General features: G+C 39.0%; 1 protein-coding gene across 2 annotated transcripts in view; it reads left to right on the top strand.

Moving 5' to 3' along the window:
• The first annotated feature begins 214 nt into the window (after positions 1–214).
• LOC100673322 (organic anion transporter 7-like) overlaps positions 215–21,260 on the top strand; it is a 34,704-nt gene continuing 13,658 nt past the window's right edge. For both annotated transcript variants that reach the window (XM_010599100.3, XM_003419635.3), the window contains exons 1-4: positions 215–626; positions 1,355–1,458; positions 20,179–20,333; positions 20,420–20,588. In XM_010599100.3, coding sequence (XP_010597402.2) covers positions 225–626; positions 1,355–1,458; positions 20,179–20,333; positions 20,420–20,588 — 830 coding nt within the window. In that variant the 5' untranslated portion in view covers positions 215–224. The remainder of the gene's footprint in view (positions 627–1,354; positions 1,459–20,178; positions 20,334–20,419; positions 20,589–21,260) is intronic.

Genomic DNA, 21,260 nt, shown 5'->3' with positions numbered 1-21,260 from the left:
TGAATTATTAACTCTGAAAAGAGCTGGATGCTTGATCCCAAAACAACTTGAGGAAGCTGCTTCCACTGCTCTGCTGCACTGGTGACATTGGGCCCATCGAGGAGAAAGGACTGTCAACATCAACACTAACTTAGTGGACTTACTAAAAACAGACATTTCCTCCCTTTAAACTTATCTACATAGAGTCATTTTGCCTCTTCTCGGGGATCACGAACTCAGCCTCAATGGGATTTCAGGACCTTCTGCATCAAGTTGGTGGCCAGGGGAGATTCCAGATCCTTCAGATGGTTTTTCTTCTTATCTCCAATGTCATAGTGCAAATGCATATTCCATTGGAGAACTTCACTGCTGCCACCCCTGATCATCGCTGCTGGGTCCCCATCCTTGACAATGACACTGTCTCTGATAATGGCACTGGGATCTTCAGCCATGATGCCCTCCTGAGAATCTCCATCCCACTGGACTCAAATCTGAAGCCAGAGAAGTGTCGTCGCTTCCTCCACCCCCAGTGGCAGCTCCTTCATTTCAATGAGTCTTCCCTCAACACAAGTGAGCCAGACACAGAGCCCTGTGTGGACGGCTGGGTGTACGACAAAGGCACCTTCCCCTCAACCACTGTGGCTAAGGTAAGAGGCACCATTTTCCTCCTTTGAGGGCATGATCTGGGTGTTTAGAGGTAACACAAGTAATGAACATGCTTCAAACCCTCAGTTGCTATGAAAGTTGAATTTTTCATTCTTTCATTAAGTATCTGTTGCTTATCTATTACATGTCAGACATGCGCAGATAACCAGACTAATGAATTTAAAAAGAGTCATAAACTCTCCTATCACAGTGCTTTTATTCTTGAGGAGACCAATGTTTAAACAAATCACTTATATAATGTATGAAAAATGATTCGCTAAGTGGGTCATGCCAACCTTTTCTGCAAATTAGAAACATCAGGGGAGACTGACCAAACCTCCATGCTCAGACTGCAACTCAGAGGAGTTTTAAGAAATGCTTGGGGGTAAAAATCAGTCATCACTAATTTTTTAAAGCTGTCTACTGATTTCACTGTGTAGCCAAGATTGAGGACTGCTTAGTACCAAGTACAAAATGAATACAGAGACAGGAAAATAATATGACCCCTCTGGTTTCAGTGAGCCTTACTAGAGAAAATTATGCTTAAGCTGAGAGCTGATCGATAAAGTTCAGCTAAATTTTTTTAATGCAGGAAAGCAAAGCTGGATGGGAAGATAGGGGCCTGATATACTGAAACTTGCAAGTCGGGGTAAGGTGTTTGGGGCAGGTTTCCACTGAGGTGTTGTAAGCTGCTGTGAAGCTCTAGAGTGTCGGTTTCCTTGTTTTCCAGTGGGACCTGGTATGTGAATCTCAGCCACTGAAATCAGTGTCTCAATTCCTATTCATGTTTGGAATGCTGCTGGGAGGTGTTGTATGTGGCCCTCTCTCAGACAGGTGAGTATTTCTGGATCACGGCTTTCTTTTCTCTGGGGTATTTTCATTGCTTATGCCTCCAACTTTCAACAAGTGACCTTTATCGCAAATTACACCTTCCTGGGGATGACTTTTGCACCCAGGGATCTAGACACACAAAGGGAAAGTGAAAGTAGCATGGCAAGTGTGCTTGTCAGCATTGAGTGCTATATAGAGGAGGACAGACAAAGGATGTCTTCAGCAGACCTGGAGGTGTTTCAGGACAGGCTTCAGAGACGAGGTACATGGCATGTGGTTTATAAATGAGACAGAGTTACCCTTGGCAACAGAGAGGGAGAATTTTCACAACAGGGGATTCAGTCTATTTGAAGAACACAGATATGGAGAAAAGCATTGGAGGCCTTGGCCAGGCTGTCATGTTTAGTTGCTCCTGGACCTTGTTAGATAAATGCTTATGGTCACCTACAGGCTGGTTATCGTGCGATAGTTGCCGCAGTCTGCTGGGTAGGCATTCCTATGTAAAATTTGTGGGGGTGGGGCAAGGTGTCGTTAGTGTTATATAAAAACTTGTACTAGTAGCCTTCATCTTTGTTCCTGCCAAAACAGCTTTTAAAGGTAAATTTTATTACCACATGAGATAATTCATTGAAGAATATTTCCTCTCATAGTTTGTGGTGTGAGAAATTTGGGGTATCCCATGCCTGGCAGTACCTCTTCTGAAATAGACAGGCAACCATCGCCACCACTCAGGCCTATCACCCATGAGGGAAGTGGGGGACTTGAGGTGCTCTTTACGTCCACCATCATAATGTCAACTGTGTTCTCAGGCAAAAACTGTGAACTGTGAGTGAATAAAAGTAAATGTAACTTACACAAGATTTCAAAGTAGGAGTGTTTCTTTCATCCAGTCCTGTAGCCCAGTACTCTCTGATGGTGTCATGAGACAATGTACATAGGTAAGTTTTTTTTTTTTAAGTTTTAGTATACTTTAAGTGAATGTTTACAAATCAAGCCAAAAATTTATATATATATATATATATAAAAAAATACACCATGCTATATACACCTCCCGCACATGTCTGTGTGTTTGACCTACTGTGGGGGCTTGCGTGTTGCTGTGATGCCTATTCCCAAGAAAGGTGATCCAACCGAATGTGGAAATTATAGAACAACATCATTAATATCACACACAAGCAAAATTTTGCTGAAGATCATTCAAAAACGGCTGTAGCAGTATATTGTGACAGGGAACTGCCAGAAATTCAGGCCAGTTTCAGAAGAGGAAGTGGAACCGGGGACATCATTGCTGATGTCAGATGGATCCTGGCTGAAAGCAGAGAATACCAGAAGGATGCTTACCTGTGTTTTATTGACTATGCAAAGGCATTCCACAGTGTGGATCATAACAAATTATGGATAACATTGCGAAGAATGGGAATTCCAGAACACTTAATTGTGCTCATGAGGAACCTTCACATAGATCAAGAGGCAATTGTTTGGACAGAACAAGGGGATACTGATTGGTTTAAAGTCAGGAAGGATATGCGTCAGGGTTGTATTCTTTCACCATACCTATTCAATCGGTATGCTGACCAAATAATCGGAGAAGCTGGACTATATAAAGAAGAACGGGGCATCAGGATTGGAGGAAGACTCATTAACAACCTGCGTTATGCAGATGATACAACCTTGCTTGCGGAAAGTGAAGAGGACTTGAAGCACTTATTAATGAAGATCAAGACCACAGCCTTCAGTATGGATTACACCTCAACATAAAGAAAACAAAAATCCTCACAACTAGACCAATGAGCAACATCATGATAAACAGAGAAAGGATTGAAGTTGTCAAGGATTTCGTTTTACTTGGATCCACAATCAACAAGCATGGAAGCAGCAGCCAAGAAATCAAAAGACGCATTGCATTGGGCAAATCTGCTGCAAAGGACCTCTTCAAAGTTTTGAAAAGCAAAGATATCACCCTGAAGACTAAGGTGCGCTTGATCCAATCCATGGTATTTTTGATTGCATCATATGTATGTGAGAGCTGGACAATGAATAAGGCAGACCGAGGAAGAGTTGACGCCTTTGAACTGTGGTGTTGGCAAAGAATATTGAATACACCATGGACTGCCAGAAGAATGAACTAATCTGTCTTAGAAGAAGTACAACCAGAATGCTCCTCAGAAGCAGGTATGGCGAGACTGCGTCTTACATACTTTGGACATGTTGTCAGGAGGAATCAGTCCCTGGAGAAGGACATCAGGCTTGGCAGAGTACAGGGTCAGTGGAAAAGAGGAAGACCCTCAACGAGGTGGATTGACACAGTGGCTTCAACAATGAGCTCAAGCGTAGCAACAATAGTAAGGATGGCTCAGGACCAGACAGGGTTTCATTCTATTGTGCATAGGGTTGCTGTGAGTCGGAACCGAGTCCACGGCACCTAACAACAACAAGATATACACCTAGTTGCTCTTCCTCTAATGAGACAGCACATTCTTTCTCTCTACCCTCTCTTTCTGTGTCCATTCAGCCAGATTCTGTCCCCCTCTGCCTTCTCATCTCCGTTCCAGACAGGAGATGCCAACATAGTCTCAAGTGTCCACCTGATCCAAGAAGCTCACTCCTCACCAGCATCGCTTTCCTTCCCGTTGTCCAGTCCAATCCCTGTCTGAAGACTTGCCTTTGGGAATGGTTCCTGTCCTGGGCCAACAGAAGATCTGGGGGCCATGACCACTGGGATCCTTCTAGTCTCAGTCAGACCATTAAGTCTGGTCTTTTTACAACAAGTTGGACTCTGCAGCCCACTGCTCTCCTGCTCCCTCAGGGATTCTCTGTTGTGTTCCCTGTCAGGGCAGTCATCGGTTGTAGCCAGGCACCATCTAGTCTCAGGCTGATGTAGTCTCTGGTTTATGGGCCCCTTTCTGTCTCTTGGGCTCCTAATTACCTTGTGTCTTTGGTGTTCTTCATTCTCCTTTGCTCCAGGTGGGTTGAAACAAACTGATGCATCTTAGATGGCTGCTTGCTAGCGTTTAAGGCCCCAGGCGCCATTCTCCAAAGTGGGATGTAGAATGTTTTCTTAACAGATTTTATTATGCCAGTTGAGTTAGATATCCCCTGAAACCATGGTCCCCAAACACCCGCCCCTGCCTTTGAAGCATTCAGTTTATTCAGGAAACTTCTTTGCTTTTGGTTTAGTCCAGCTGTGCTGACACCACCTGTATTGTGTGTTGTCTTTCCCCTTCACCTAAAGTAGTTCTTATCGACTACCTAATTAGTGAATACCACTTTTCCACCCTCCCTCCCTGCCTTGTAACATCAAAGAATTTTTCCTTCTCTGTTTAAACTATTTCTCCAATTATTATAATAGTGGTCTTATACAATATTTGTCCTCTTGCAACTGACGAATTTCACTCAGCATAATGCCTTCCAGATTCCTCCATGTTATGAAATGTTTCACAGATTCATCACCGTTCTTCATTGGGTTATTTTTCTTTTTCTAGTTGAGTTTTTGCAGTTTAATGTAGATTTTAAAGATCAGATGCTGATCAGAAATGTCATAGCTAAAAACTTTTTCCCAGTCTGTAAGGAACCTTTTTACGCTTTTGGTGACGTCTTTTTTTTTTTTTGGGTGAGCATAGGTTTTTGATTTTTAGGAGCTCCCAGTTATCTAGTTTTTTCTTCTGCATTGTTAGTAATGTTTTGTATACTATTTATGCCATGTATTAGGGCTCCTAACATTGTCTCTATTTTTTCTTCCAGGGTCTTTATCGTTTTAGATTTTATATTTAGGTCTTTGATCCATTTTAAGTTCATTCTAGTGCATGGCGTGAGGTATGAGTCTAGTTTCATTTTTTTGCAGATGGATATCCAGTTATGCCAGCACCATTTGCTAAAAAGACTGTCTTTTCCCCCATTTAATTGCTTTGGGGCATTTGTCAAATATCAACTGCTCATATGTAGATGGATTTATGTCTGGATTCTCAATTCTGTTCTATTGGTCTATGTATCTGTTTTTGTACCAGTACCAGGCTGTTTTGACTACTGTGGTGGTATAATAGATTATAAAATCTGGTGGAGTGAGGCCTCCCACTTTGTTCTTCTTTTTCAGTAATGCTTTACTTATCCAGGGCCTCTTTCCCTTCCATATGAAGTTGGTGATTTGTTTCTCCATCTCATTAAAGAATGTCATTGGGATTTGGATCGGAATTGCTTTAAAATCTATAGATCGGTTTTGGTAGAATAGACATTTTTATAATGTTAAGTCTTCCTATCCATGAGCAAGGTATGTTTTTCCAGTTACATGGGTCTCTTTTGGTTTCTTGCAGAAGTGTTTTGTAGTTTTCTTTGTATAAGTCTTTTACATCTCTGGTAAGGTTTATTCCCAAGTATTTTATCTTCTTGGGGGCTACTGTAAATGCTATTGATTTGGTGATTTCCTCTTCGATATTCTTTTTGTTGGTGTAGAGGAATCTGACTGATTTTTGTATGTTTATCCTGTATCCTGATATTGTGCTGAACTCTTCTATTAGTTTCAGTAGTTTTCTGGAGGATTCCTTAGCGATTTCTGTGTGTAAGATCATGTCATCTGCAAATGGAGATACTTCTTCCTTGCCAATCCGGGTACCCTTTATTTCTTTATTTAGCCTAATTGCTCTGGATAGGACCTCCAGCACAATGTTGAGTAAGAGTGGTGATAAAGGGCATCCTTGTCTGGTTCCCGATCTCAAGGGGAATGCTTTCAGGCTTTCTGCATTTAGAATGATGTTGGCTATTGGCTTTGTAAAAATGCCCTTTACTATGTGAGGGATTTTCCTTCTGTTCTTATTTTGCTGAGAATTTTTATCATGAATGGATGTGGAACATTTTCAAATGCCTTTTCTGCATCGATTGATAAAATCATGTGATTCTTATCTTTTGTTTTATTTATATAATGGATTACATTAATTGCTTTTCAAATGTTGACCCATCCCTGCATACCTGGTGTGAATCCCACTTGGTCATGGTGAATTATTATTTTGATATGTCATTGAATTCTATTGGCTAGAATTTTGTTGAGGATTTTTGCATCTAAGTTCATGAGGGATATAGGTCTATAGTTTTCTTTTCTTGTGGTGTATTTACCTGGCTTTGGTATCAGGGATACGCTGGCTTTGTAGAATGAGATTGGGAGTATTCTGTCCTTTTCTATGCTCTGAAATACCTTTGATAGTAGTGGTGTTAATTTTTCTCTGAAAGTTTGGTAGAACTCTGCAGCGAAGCCATCTGGGCCAGGGCTTTGTTTGTTTATTGGGAGTTTTTTTGATTATCTTTACAATCTCTTCTTTTGTTATGGGTTTATTTAATTGTTCTACTTCTGTTTGTGTTAGTTTAGGTAGGTAGTGTGTTTCTAGGAATTCATCGATTTCTTCTAGGTTTTCAAATTTGTGAGAGTAGAGTTTTTCAAAGTAATCTGATATGATTCTATTGATTTCAGTTGGGTCTGTTGTAATATCGCCCATCTCATTTCTTATTTGGGTTATTTTCTTCCTCTCCTGTTTTTCTTTCGTCAGTTTGGCCAGTGGTTTATCAATTTTGTTGATTTTTTCCAAGAACTAGCTTTTGGTCTTGTTGACTATTTCCATTGATTTCTGTTCTCTATTTCATTTAATTCTGCTCTAATTTTTATTATTTATTTTCTTCTGGTACCTGAGGGTTTCTTTTGTTGCTCTCTTTCTATTTGTTCAGGTTGTAGGGATAATTCTTTGATTTGGGGCCTTTCTTCTTTTTGGATGTGTGCATTTATTGATATCAATTGACCTCTGAGCACTGCTTTAGCTGTGTCCCAAAAGTTCTGATAGGAATTGTTTTCATTCTCATTGGATTCTATGAATTTCTTTATTCCCTTCTTAATGTCTTTTATAATCCAGTCTTTCTTGAGCAGGGTATTGTTTAATTTCCAAGTGTTTGATTTCTTTTCCCTACTTTTTCTGTTATTGATTTCTACTTTTATGGCATTATGATCAGAGAAAATGCTTTGTAATATTTCCGTGTTTTGGATTCTGCTAAGGCTTGCTTTATGACCTAATATGTGGTCTATTCTAGAGAATATTCCATGTGCAGCAAAAAAGATGTACTTGACTGATCTTGAATGGAATGTTCTGTATATGTCCATGAGGTCAAGTTGGTTGATTGTGTCATTTAGATCTTGCATGTCTTTATTGAGCTTCTTTTTGGATGTCCTGTCCTTCACCAGAAGTGGTGTGTTGAAGTCTCCTGGTATTATCGTGGAGCTGTCTATCTCACTTTTCAATGCCGATAGAGTTTGTTTTATGTATCTTGCAGCCCTGTCATTGGGTGCATAAATATTTAATGTGGTTATATCCTCCTGGTATATTGTCCCTTTATTATATAGTGTCCTTCCTTATCCTTTCTAATGGATTTAACTTTCAAGTCTATTTTGTCAAAACTTCATATTGTCACTCCTGCTCTTTTTTGATTGTTGTTTGCTTGGTATATTTTTATCCATCCTTTGAGTTGTAGTTTGTTTGTGTTTCTAAGCCTAAGGTGTGTCTCTTGTAGGCAGCATACAGAAGGATTGTATTTTCTAATCCATTCTGCCACTCTCTGACTCTTTATTGGTGTATTTAGTCCATTTACAATGAGTGAAATTATGGATAGGTATGGATTTAGTGCTATCATTTTGATGTCTGTTTTTGTGTGTTCTTGACAGTTTCTTTTTCCCACTGAATTTTATGTGCCGAGTAGATTATATATTGTCCTTTCCTCATATTCTTTTTTTTTTTTTTTTTTAAGCTTCAAGTGAACATTTACCATTCCAATCAGTCTGTCACATGTAGGTTTACATACATCTTACTCCCTTCTCCCACTTGCTCTCCCCCTATTGAGTCAGCCCTTACAGTCTCTCGTTTCGTGCCAATTTTGCCATCTTCCCTCTCTCTCTATCTTCCGATCCCCCTCCAGTCAAGAGTGGCCAACACACTCTCCAGTGTCCACCTGATTTAATTAGCTCTCTCTTCATCGGCATCTCTCTCCCAACCACTGACCAGTCCTTTTCATGCCTGATGATTTGTCTTCGGGGATGGTTCCTGTCCTGTGTCATCAGACGTCCTGGGGAGCATTGTCTCTGGGATTCCTCTAGTCTCAATCCTACCATTAGGTATGTTCTTTTCATGAGAATTTGGGGTCTGTATCCCATTGGCCTCCTGCTCCCTCAGGAGTTGTCTGTTGTGTTCCCTGACAGGGCAGACATCGATTGTGGCCGGGCACCAACTAGTTCTTCTGGTCTCAGGATAATGTAGGTCTCTGGTTCATGTGGCCCTTTCTGTCTCTTGGGTTCTTAGTTGTCGTGTGACCTTGGTGTTCTTCCTTTGCCTTTGCTCCAGGTGGGTTGAGACCAAGTGATGTATCTTAGATGGCTGCTTGTTAGCATTTAGGACCCCAGGCGCCACAATTCAAAGTGGGATGCAGAATGTTTTCATAATAGAATTATTTTGCCCATTGACTTAGAAGTCCCCTCAAACCAAGTTCCCCAGACCCCAGCCCCTGCTCCGCTGATCTTTGAAGCTTTCATTTTATCCCGGAAACCTCTTTGCTTTTAGTCCAGTCCAATTAGGCTGACCTTCCTTGTATTGAGTGTTGTCTTTCCCTTCACCCAAAGCAGTTCTTATCTACTGATTGATCAATAAAAAGCCCTCTCCCTCCCTCCCTCCCTCCCTCCCCCCTTTGTAACCACAAAAGTATGTATTCTTCTCCGTTTTTTCTATTTCTCAAGATCTTATAATAGTGGTCTTATACAATATTTGTCCTTTTGCCTCTGACTCATTTCACTCAGCATAATGCCTTCCAGATTCCTCCATGTTATGAAATGTTTCAGAGATTCGTCACTGTTCTTTATCAATGCGTAGTATTCCATTGTGTGAATATACCACAATTTATTTACCCATTCATCCGTTGACGGACATTTTGGTTGCTTCCAGCTTTTTGCTATTGTAAACAGAGCTGCAATAAACATGGGTGTGCATATATCTGTTTGTGTGAAGGCTCTTGTATCTCTAGGGTATATTCCGAGGAGTGGGATTTCTGGGTTGTATGGTAGTTCTATTTCTAACTGTTTAAGATAACGCCAGATGGATTTCCAAAGTGGTTGTACCATTTTACAATCCCACCAGCAGTGTATGAGAGTTCCAATCTCTCCGCAGCCTCTCCAACATTTATTATTTTGTGTTTTTTGGATTAATGCCAGTCTAGTTGGTGTGAGATGGAATCTCATCGTAGTTTTAATTTGCATTTCTCTAAGGGCTATTGATCGGGAGCATTTTCTCATGTATCTGTTGGCTGCCTGAATATCTTCTTTAGTGAAATGTGTGTTCATCTCCTTTGCCCACTTCTTGATTGGGTTGTTTGTCTTTTTGTGGTTGAGTTTTGACAGAATCATGTAGATTTTAGAGATCAGGCGCTGGTCTGAGATGTCATAGCTGAATATTCTTTCCCAGTCTGTAGGTGGTCTTTTTTACTCTTTTGGTGAAGTCTTTAGATGAGCATAGGTGTTTGATTTTTAGGAGCTCCCAGTTATCGGGTTTCTCTTCATCATTTTTGGTAATGTTTTGTATTCTGTTTATACCCTGTATTAGGGCTTCTAGGGTTGGTCCTATTTTTTCTTCCATGATCTTTATCGTTTTAGCCTTTATGTTTAGGTCTTTGATCCACTTGGAGTTAGTTTTTGTGCATGGTGTGAGGTATGGGTCCTGTTTCATTCTTTTGCAAATGGATATCCAGGTATGCCAGCACCATTTGTTAAAAAGGCTATCATTTCCCCAATTGACTGACACTGGTCCTTTGTCAAATATCAGATGCTCATACGTGGATGGATTTATATCTGGATTCTCAATTCTGTTCCATTGGTCTATGTGCCTGTTGTTGTACCAGTACCAGGCTGTTTTGACTACTGTAGCTGTATAATAGGTTCTGAAATCAGGTAGAGTGAGGCCTCCCACTTTCTTCTTCTTTTTCAGTAATGCTTTGCTTATCCGGGGGTTCTTTCCCTTCCATATGAAATTAGTGATTTGTTTCTCTATCCCCTTAAAGTATGACATTGGTATTTGGATTGGAAGTGCGTTATATGTATAGATGGCTTTTGGTAGAATAGACATTTTTACTATGTTAAGTCTTCCTATCCATGAGCAGGGTATGTTCTTCCACTTAAGTATGTCCTTTTGAATTTCTTGTAGCAGAGTTTTATAGTTTTCTTTGTATAGGTCTTTTACAACCTTGGTAAGATTTATTCCTAAGTATTTTATCTTCTTGGGGGCTACTGTGAATGGTATTGATTTGGTTATTTCCTCTTCGGTATCCTTTTTGATGATGTAGAGGAATCCAAGTGATTTTTGTATGTTTATTTTGTATCCTGAGACACTTCCAAACTCTTCTATTAGTTTCAGTAGTTTTCTAGAGGATTCCTTAGGGTTTTCCATGTATACGATCATGGCATCTGCAAATAGTGATAGCTTTACTTCCTCCTTGCCAATCTGGACACCCTTTATTTCTTTGTCTAGCCTAATTGCCCCGGCTAGGACTTCAAGTACGATGTTGAATAAGAGCGGTGATAAAGGGCATCCTTGTCTGGTTCCCATTCTCAAGGGAAATGCTTTCAGGTTCTCTCCATTTAGAGTGATATTGGCTGTTGGCTTTGCATAGATGCCCTTTATTATGTTGAGGAATTTTTCTTCTATTCCTATTTTGGTAAGAGGTTTTATCATAAATGGGTGTTGAACTTTGTCAAATGCCTTTTCTGCATCTATTGATAAGATCATGTGGTTTTTATCTTTTGTTTTATTTATGTAATGGATTACATTAATGGTTTTTCTGATATTAAGCCAGCCTTGCATACCTGGTATAAATCCCACTTGATCAGGGTGAATTATTTTTTTGATGTGGTGTTGGATTCTATTGGCTAGAATTTTGTTGAGGATTTTTGCATCTGTGTTCATGAGGGATATAGGTCTAAAATTTTCTTTTTTTTTAATGTCTTTACCTGGTTTTGGTATCAGGGAGATGGTAGCTTCATAGAATGAGTTGGGTAGTATTCCGTCTTTTTCTATGCTTTGAAATACCTTCAATAGTAATGGTGTTAAGTCTTCTCTGAAGGTTTGGTGGAACTCTGCAGTGTAGCCGTCTGGGCCAGGACTTTTTTTTGTTGGAAGTTTTTTAATTACCGTTTCAATCTCTTTTTTTGTTATGGGTCTATTTAGTTGTTCTACTTCTGAATGTGTTAGTTTAGGTAGGTAGTATTGTTCCAAGAATTTATCCATTTCTTCTAGGTTTTCAAATTTGTTAGAGTACAATTTTTCGTAGTAATCTGAAATGATTCTTTTAATTTCATTTGGTTCTGTTGTGATGTGGTCCTTCTCGTTTCTTATTCGGGTTATTTGTTTCCTTTCCTGTTTTTCTTTAGTCAGTCTAGCCAATGGTTTATCAATTTTGTTAATTTTTTCAAAGAACCAGCTTTTGGCTTTGTCAATTCTTTCAATTGTTTTTCTGTTCTCTAATTCATTTAGTTCAGCTCTAATTTTTATTATTTGTTTTCTTCTGGTGCCTGATGGGTTCTTTTGTTGCTCACTTTCTATTTGTTCAAGTTGTTGGGACAGTTCTCTGATTTTGGCTCTTTCTTCTTTTTGTATGTGTGTATTTATTGATATAAATTGGCCTCTGAGCACTGCTTTTGCTGTGTCCCAGAGGTTTTGATAGGAAGTATTTTCATTCTCGTTGCTTTCTAAGAATTTCCTTATTCCCTCCTTGATGTCTTCTATAACCCAGTCTTTTTTCAGGAGGGTATTGTTCATTTTCCAAGTATTTGATTTCTTTTCCCTAATTTTTCTGTTATTGATTTCCACTTTTATGGCCTTGTGGTCTGAGAAGATGCTTTGTAATATTTCGATGTTTTGGACTCTGCAAAGGTTTGTTTTATGACCTAATATGTGGTCTATTCTAGAGAATGTTCCATGTGCGCTAGAAAAAAAAGTATATTTTGCAGCAGTTGGGTGGAGAGTTCTGTGTAAGTCAACGAGGTCAAGTTGGTTGATTGTTGTAAGTAGGTCTTCTGTGTCTCTATTGAGCTTCTTACTGGATGTCCTGTCCTTATCCGAAAGTGGTGTGTTGCAATCTCCTACTATAAATGTGGAGGTGTCTATCTCACTTTTCAATTCTGTTAAAATTTGATTTATGTATCTTGCAGCCCTGTCATTGGGTGCGTAAATATTTAATATGGTTATGTCTTCCTGATCAATTGTCCCTTTTATCATTATATACTGTCCTCCTTTATCTTTTGTGGCGGATTTAAGTCTAAAGTCTATTTTGTCAGAAATTAATATTGCTACTCCTCTTCTTTTTTGCTTATTGTTTGCTTGATATATTTTTTTCCATCCTTTGAGTTTTAGTTTGTTTGTGTCTCTAAGTCTAAGGTGTGTCTTTTGTAGGCAGCATATAGATGGATCGTGTTTCTTTATCCAGTCCGTGACTCTCTGTCTCTTTATTGGTGTATTTAGTCCATTCACATTCAGGGTAATTATAGATAAATAAGTTTTTAGTGCTGTCATTTTGATGCCTTTTCATGTGTGTTGTTGGCCATTTCTTTTTTCCACATGCTTTTTTGTGCAGAGACGTTTTTCTTAGTAGCTTGTGAGATCCTCATTTTCGTAATGTTTAACTTTGTGTTTGTTGAGTCGTTACGTTTTTCTTGGCTTTTTTCTTGAGTTATGGAATTGATATTCCTTTTTGTGGTTACCTTATTATTTACCCCTATTTTTCTAATTAAAAACCTAACTTGTATCCTTCTATATCGCCTTGTATCCCTCTCCATCTGGCAGTTCAATGCCTCCTATATTTAGTCCCTCTTTTTGATTATTGTGATCGTTTATCTATTGATTTCCATGATTTCCTGTTATGTGTATTATTTTGTTTATTTATTTATTTTTTAGAATTAGTCTTAATTTGTTTGTTTTTGTGCTTTCCCTATTTGAGTTGCGTTGATATCAGGACGTTCTGTTTTGTGACCTTGTATTGTGCTGGTACCTGATATTATTGGTCATCAGGCCAAACAATCTCCTTTAGCACTTCTTGCAGTCTTGGTTTAGTTTTTGCAAATTCTCTAAACTTGTGTTTATCTGTAAATATCTTAATTTCGCCTTCATATTTCAGAGAGAGTTTTGCTGGATATATAATCCTTGGTTGGCAGTTTTTCTCGTTCAGTGCTCTGTATACGTCGTCCCATTCCCTTCTTGCCTGCATGGTTTTTGCTGAGTAGTCTGAACTTATTCTTATTGATTCTCCCTTGAAGGAGACCTTTCTTTTCTCCCTGGCTGCTTTTAAAATTTTCTGTTTGTCTTTGGTTTTGGCAAGTTTGATGATAATATGTCTTGGTGTTTTTCTTTTTGGATCAGTCTTAAATGGGGTTCGATGAGCATCTTGGATAGATATCCTTTCGTCTTTCATGATGTCAGGGAAGTTTTGTGTCAGGAGTTCTTCAACTATTTTCTCTGTGTTTTCTGTCCCCCCTCCCTGTTCTGGGACTCCAATCACTCGCAAGTTATCCTTCTTGATAGAGTCCCACATGATTCTTAGGGTTTCTTCATTTTTTTTAATTCTTTTATCTGATTTTTTTTCAGCTATGTTGGTGTTGATTCCCTGGTCCTCCAGTAGTCCCAGTCTGCATTCTAATTGCTCGAGTCTGCTCCTCTGACTTTCTATTGCGTTGTCAAATTCTGTAATTTTATTGTTAATCTTTTGGATTTCTACATGCTGTCTCTCTATGGATTCTTGCAACTTATAAATTTTTCCACTATGTTCTTGAATAATCTTTTTGAGTTCTTCAACAGTTTTGTCAGTGTGTTCCTTGGCTTTTTCTGCATTTATCCTAATTTCATTTGTGATATCTTTAAGCATTCTGTAAATTAGTTTTTTATATTCTTTATCTGATAATTCCAGGATTGTATCTTCATTTGGGAAGGATTTTGATTCTTTTGTTTGAGGGGTTGGAGAAGCTGTCATGGTCTGTTTCTTTATGTGGTTTGATATGGACTGCTGTCTCCAAGCCATCACTGGGAAACTAGATTTTCCAGGTAATCAGCTGGTACGCTGGCTCCTAGTTCTGTAAACGGTCGCTGTCTGCCCGTATTTGTTCGTTTTCCGTCTCTAAGTCTGTGCTTGTTGTTCAGAGTTCGTAGATTGTTATGTATGTGATCGATTCCCTTGTTTTTCCAAGTCTTTGTTGCAAGAGGGATCCGCGGCAGCGTCCACCTAGTCCGCCATCTTGGCCCCGCCTCTTTCCTCATATTCTTTGTTGTTCATTTTGTTTCTGCTGAGTCTCTGTTTTTTTCTTGTATTTTATTTTGATTTGTAGGATAATTTGTCTCCTCTGTGGTTATTTCAGTATTTACCTTCAGCTTTCTAAATTGAAACCTAACTTTTATTTCTTTGTATTGCCTTGTCTTCCTCTCCATATGGAAGATCTATGACTACTTTTCTTTGTCCCTTTTTATTGTTTTAATGTTCTTTTTCATAACAACATTGCTTTTTACCTGTTTTGAGCACTTTTTTACCTTGATTTATTTTTGTGATTTTCCTGTCTGGGTTGACTCCTGATTGCTCTGTCCAGTGTTCCAGTCGCAGGTTGATACCTGATACTATTGATTTTCTAATCAAAGGACTCCCTTTAATATTTCTTGTACTTTTGGTTTGGTTTTTACAAATTCCCTAAATTTCTGTTTCCCTGGAAATGTCCTAATTTCACCTTCATGTTTGAGAGACAGTTTTGCTGGATATATGATTCTTGGTTGGCAATTTTTCCTTCGATTTTTTATATAACTCATCCCATTGCCTTCTTGCCTGCATGGTTTCTGCCAAGTAGTCCAAGCTTGTTCTTGTTGGCTCTCCTTTGTAGGTGGCTTTTTGTTTATTCCTAGCTGCTCTTAAAATTCTGTCTTTGGTTTTGGCAAGTTTGATTATAATATGTCTTGCTGACATTCTTCTAAGATCTACCTTATGTGCAGTTCAATGAGCACCTTGGAGAGATATCTTCTCATCTTTTACAATATCAGGGAAGTTTTCTCCCAAAGAATCTTCAACAATTGTGTCTGCTTTTTTTGTTATCCCTCCCTGTTCTGGTACTCCAATCGCTCGTAGGTTATTTCTCTTGATAGAATCCCACATGATTCTTAAGGTTTCTTCATTTTTTTTAATTCTTTTATCTGATTTTTCTTTAAATACATTGGTGCCAAGTGCTTTATCTTCAAGTTCAAAAATTCTGCCTCCCACTTTCTCAGTTCTGCTCCTGACTTTCTATTGAGTTGTCTACTTCTGTAATTTTATTGTTAATCTTCTGAAATGCTAATTGCCGTCTGTCTGTGGATTTTTCCAGCTTATGAAATTTTTCATTATGTTCCTGAATAATCTTTTTAATTTCTTCAACTGCTTTATCTGTGTGTTCCTTGTCTTGTCCTGCAATTTGCCTGATTTCCTTCCTGATGTCTTGAAGGGTTCTGTATACTATTCTTTTGTATTCTGCATCTGGTAATTCCAGGATGGCACTTTTATCTAGAAGACCCCTTGACTCTGTTTTGAGAGCTTGTTGAGGCGATCGTGCCCTGTTTCTTTATGTGACTTGATATCGACTGTTGTCTCTGAGCCATCTATAAGTTATCGTATTAGTTTATTTTATGTTTGCTTACTGTATCCTAGCTTCTTGTTTGTTTCATTTTCCTGTGCCCAAATACCCTGCTTGAGTGAGATAGCTTTGAAGCTTTTGATGCTCTAACGTCCTGTCACCAGATGGCCAGAGCTGTTACAGGCTATATGGGCCTAGGAGTCCATTTATTTTTTTGTATGTATTCAGCTCAGGTGTCCAGGTAGTTGGTCATCAAGTGTGTGCTACAGGTTCTGTCCTACAGTCTTAGAGGGGCAGGGGTGATTGGTGTAGGTACAGGTATCTGGTTGCAGCAGAGGGCTATGCTCTGAACAAGGCAGAGGACTCACAACCATTTCCTGAATTTCTGTGAGGAAAACGCCTCCCTGTTCCCTAGCATGCACAGGTGGGTGGGTTCTGCCACCAAGCAATGGGCACCCAATACTTTTGGTTGTAAGTACTATGAGGTACCACTAGTCTTAGGACCCCTGTTGTGGGTTGCTAGGTGACGTGGGTGAAGCCACCAGTCTTTAGGTCCCTGATGTGGGTAGATGATGACCCTGTTTAATAGGCAAAGTGATGTTAAACATGAAATACCCGCCTTTCCACTGCACAGGTGAAACAGTTGCAGTCGGTCAACCAGGGCCTATTTTCCTGAAATGGGCCCACACAGGTTCATGAGGGGGTGTAAGGTGTTCAAAGTCCATGGAACATTTGTGGTTGGACTGGAGATCCTTCTGTCTTGAGCTCCAAGGTTAGTGGAGCTGGCAGATTATCTCTTCTCCCAATTGTGAATTTATTCCTTCTTCAGGGTCAGGAGAATGGCTCAGGGAATACATCAGGGCCAATCTCAGGCCCAGGGAAATTGACAGCCACTGAAGCTGGCTTGGAGGCTTGGGCTGTGGTAAAATAAACACAAATACTTAGATTTTGCCAACCACACCATTCTTCTTTGATTCTGGAAGTGTGGGTATGCTGTGTGGTTTGCTGTCTCTCCCTGAGAAAACGGCATTCCGAACTCTACCATCAGCCCCACTGCGTGTGCTCCAGGGAATGGTGCTGGAGGGTTATTGGGGATTCAGGTCTGGCAACTCCTTTCTGCTTCTGAACTGTCTTTGCCTCCCATGCCACTCAGTCCATTTTCTAACTTTGCCATTGATGTTCAGGGCTCCTAGCTTATCATAAATATAATCATTTCACTTGTTTTTTTGGGTCTTTGTTGTAAGAGGGGTCAGCGGAAGCATCTGACTACTGTGCCATCTTGGCCCTCCCTCAGCAGCCCATTGGTAAGTTTTAGTGGAGCATAATGTGGTAGAAAAGGGGAGAAGGGTCAATGGAAGAGCAAGACAGTGGAGAATTACATGAGGTTGAGAGGGACCTGACACACTAATCTAAGGATTTTGAACTTCATCAGAAAACTAAGGGGAAACACAAAAGGATTATGTGTAGAGAAAGTCCATGGTGAAAATGACATTTTTGAAATAGCACACTCACTATTCGTAATATCCCACAATTGGAAACATAAAAAAAATAGAATGGACAAATAAGATGCAGAATATTCATATAACAGAATACTACAGAGTAAAGGGAACGAAAAAACAATAACATGCAGTGATATAGATAAATATGATACCCTTATGTTGAGTAGGACATGCCCAATACAAATGATGCTGTTGGATAGTTGTTAGGTGCTGTCGTTGAGTTGTTTCTGACTCACAGTGACCCCGTGTACAACAAAACAAAACACTTCCTGGTCTTGCTCCATCCTCGAGATGGTTGTTATGCTTGAGCCCATTGTTACAGACACTATGTCAATCCATCTTGTTGAGGGTCTTCCCCTTTTTCACTGACCCTTTACTTTCCCAAGCATGATGTCCTTCTCCAGGGACTGGTCCTCCTGATAACATGTCCAAAGTACATGAGACAAAGTCTCACCATCCTCAGTTCCAAGGAGCACCCTGGATGTATTTCTTCCAAGACAGATTTGTTTGTTCTTCTGGCACTTTGTGGTACAGTCAATATTCTTCACCAACACCAGAATTCAAAGGTGTCAATTCTTCCTCAGTCTTCCTTATTCCTCCTGCAGATTTTGAGGGCTTATGAGGGGACTGGAAATACTGTGGTTTGGGTTAGGCATACCTTAGTCCTTAAAGTGACATCTTTGCTTTTTAACACTTTAAAGAAATCTTATTAAAGCAGATTTGCCCAATGCAATCTGTTTTTTGATTTCTTGACTGTTGTTTCCATGGACATTGATTGTGGATACAAGTAAAATGAAATCCCTGACAACTTCAATGATGTCATTTATTGGTCCAGTTGTGAGGATATTTGTTTTCTTTATGTTGAGATGAAATTCATATTGAAGGCCGTAGTCTTTGATCTTCATCAGTAAGTGCTTCAAGTCCTCTTCACTTTCAGCAATCAAAATTGTGCCATCTGCATAACACAGGTTGTTAATGAGTCTTTCTCTAATCTTGATGCCCCATTCTTCAAATAGTCCAGCTTCATGGATTATTTGCTCAGCATACAGATTGAATAAGTATGGTGAAAGGACACAGCCCTGATGCACACTTTTCTTGACTTCACACCACGCAGCATCCCCTCGTTCTGTCAAATAACTGCCTCTTTGTCTGTGTACTGATTCCTCATGAGCACAATGAAGTGTTCTGGAATTCCCATTTTCATGATGTCATCCATAATTTGTTATGATCCACAGAGTTGAATGCTTCTCATTGTCAATAAAACACAGGTAAACACCTTTCTGGTATTCTCTGCTTGCAGCCACGAGCCATCTGAAATCAATACAAAAAATTCATAAATGATCACATACTATACAATTCCCCTTACATAAAGGCCAAAAACAGGCAAACTACTCTATATAGTGTTGGAAGTTAGGAAACGGATTCTCTGAAGAATATTTATTGAGATTGCACTGGATGTATAGATCAGTTTGGGTAAAAATGCCATTTTCCAAAATTGGATGTTGTGATCTATGAACATGGTGTGTCACTCCGCTAATTTAGGTTTTCTTTCATTTCTCTTTTTATGCTTTGTAATTTTTTTTTAACTTATAAGAGCAGTCATATATTTTTTACATTAAATTTATTACTAATTAGTTTCTGATGCTATAGAATCCTGAATTATAAATTTAATTTATAACTACTTACTGGTAGCATATAGAAGTGCCCTGATGTGTGTATATTCACCTTGCATCTTGCTACCTTGAGCAATTCATCTATTATCATGCCATCTGCAAGTAGAGACAATTTTACTTATTACTTTCCCATCTTTTGTCTTTTATTCTGTTTCTAACTGTAGCTAAGACCTTCAGTGCAGTTGTAAATGAAAGTGGTGATACCTGCCTTCTTCCTGATCGTATGTAGAATGCATTGAGTCTTTCACTGTTGAGTATATTAGATGTAGAATTATGGTTGTTGTTAACCATTTACCAGTGGCTCTTTTACCCTTCATTAGTAACAACAACCCCTTTCCCATTCCTACCCTACAATCAATAAATTCCTTCTTTTGAGAATTTTCTATAGATTCCTCTCTCTTGTTGTAGAACTCTTATATTCTAGAAGAAGCAGGTTGCCCAAATTCTAGAAATGCAGACACAATAGAGGGGTATTGTACAACCCATCGTCCACTTTGAAGCATTGCTCCATGGGTGTTCCTTTCACATGAGTTAGCCTTGGACTGCATGGTGTTAGAGGCCCAAGTACAAATTTAGCTTCCTTCTGTTCTAGAAACTATACAGGCTCTCTGTTATGTTAAATGCAAGTGTTAGAACAGGGACATTTACAACATGTTAAAACTTCCAGTATTACAGCCTATCAAAGACCTACTGGTAACAGATTGAAGAACAGATTTATATACTCAATATCCAATTACAAACAGGAAATGTTCCTTCTGAGAATATTGATGGTCAATTTCCTTATTGATTCTGCAAGTCTCAAGTGCAAAGTTTCAGTTGCTAAAACATCCTCCAAATTTCCAACTGTGCTTTCTTTTTACTAAATCTTGCAACATTATTAATGTTCCCATAATCTAACCTCTCTGTTTCTCAGGTTTGGGAGGAGGGTGATTCTCAGATGCTGTTTCCTCCTGATGGCCATTGCTGACACATGTGTGGTCTTTGCTCCTTCCTTCCTCGTTTACTGCTCACTGCGCTTCTTGGCTGGGATTTCTAACACAGGCATCATGACAAATATTATTTTGCTCAGTAAGTCAATTTTTTTTTTTTTGGTTTTGCTTTGACCTAGAAATTTCACTTTTTTAAGTTAAAATTTTGTTTCTGTTTCCTTTCAGTAATAGAATGGTCAGCGCTCAAATTCCAAGCCATGGGGGTGACACTGGCAACCTTTTCCTATAGTGTTGGTTATATAACCCTGGGAGGCATGGCTTTTGCCTTTCGAGAGTGGCATACGCTTCAGCTGGTGGTGTCTGTACCATTATTTGTCCTCTTTCTGTCCTCAAGGTATGAGCTTTTTTTTTTTTCTCCCTTTGTCTTAGAGGATCCTAGGATGAAATATACATAGAATCAGGACACATGGATTCTGTTTTGGTTTTGGTCAAGATGTGAATACATGATCTCCTAATCTGTCTCTCCTGTGCAATTCGAAGGCAGAACAGAGGGGTTTTTCGGTAATATTGAGGACACACAGTTAAATTCGAATTTTATCTAAACAACAATATTTTTTGTATAATTATATCTCAAAACTTGCACAGGACATGACAATGCTAACAATTATATTTTGTTTACATGAAATTTCTGCTTAACTAAGAGTTCTTATTTTTATTTGCTAACTGGATAAAATACAAGATGTCCCATAAAATCTGAATTTCAATAAGCAACAAATGACTTTTAGTGAAAATATGTCTGAAGTATTGAACAGGACATAGTGATGGTAAAAATCGTTCATTGTTTCTATAAAAATTCTATTTAACTAGCTCTCTATATTTGCAAACTGGATAAAATACTGCATGTCTCATTAAATTTGAATTTTACTAAACAACAATTCATTTTTTAGTGAAAGTATTTCTGAAGTTCTGCATGGGACATAGTTATGCTACAAAATTATTCACGTTTATTTGAAATTCAAATAACTGAGTGCACAGTATTGTTATTTCTGACAACCAGCTACCTAAG

Source organism: Loxodonta africana, chromosome 7, assembly GCF_030014295.1.
Source record: "Loxodonta africana isolate mLoxAfr1 chromosome 7, mLoxAfr1.hap2, whole genome shotgun sequence".
Taxonomy (NCBI): Eukaryota; Metazoa; Chordata; class Mammalia; order Proboscidea; family Elephantidae; genus Loxodonta; species Loxodonta africana.
Note: the sequence above shows the minus strand (reverse complement) of the source record. Positions and strands in the feature narration are given on the sequence as shown.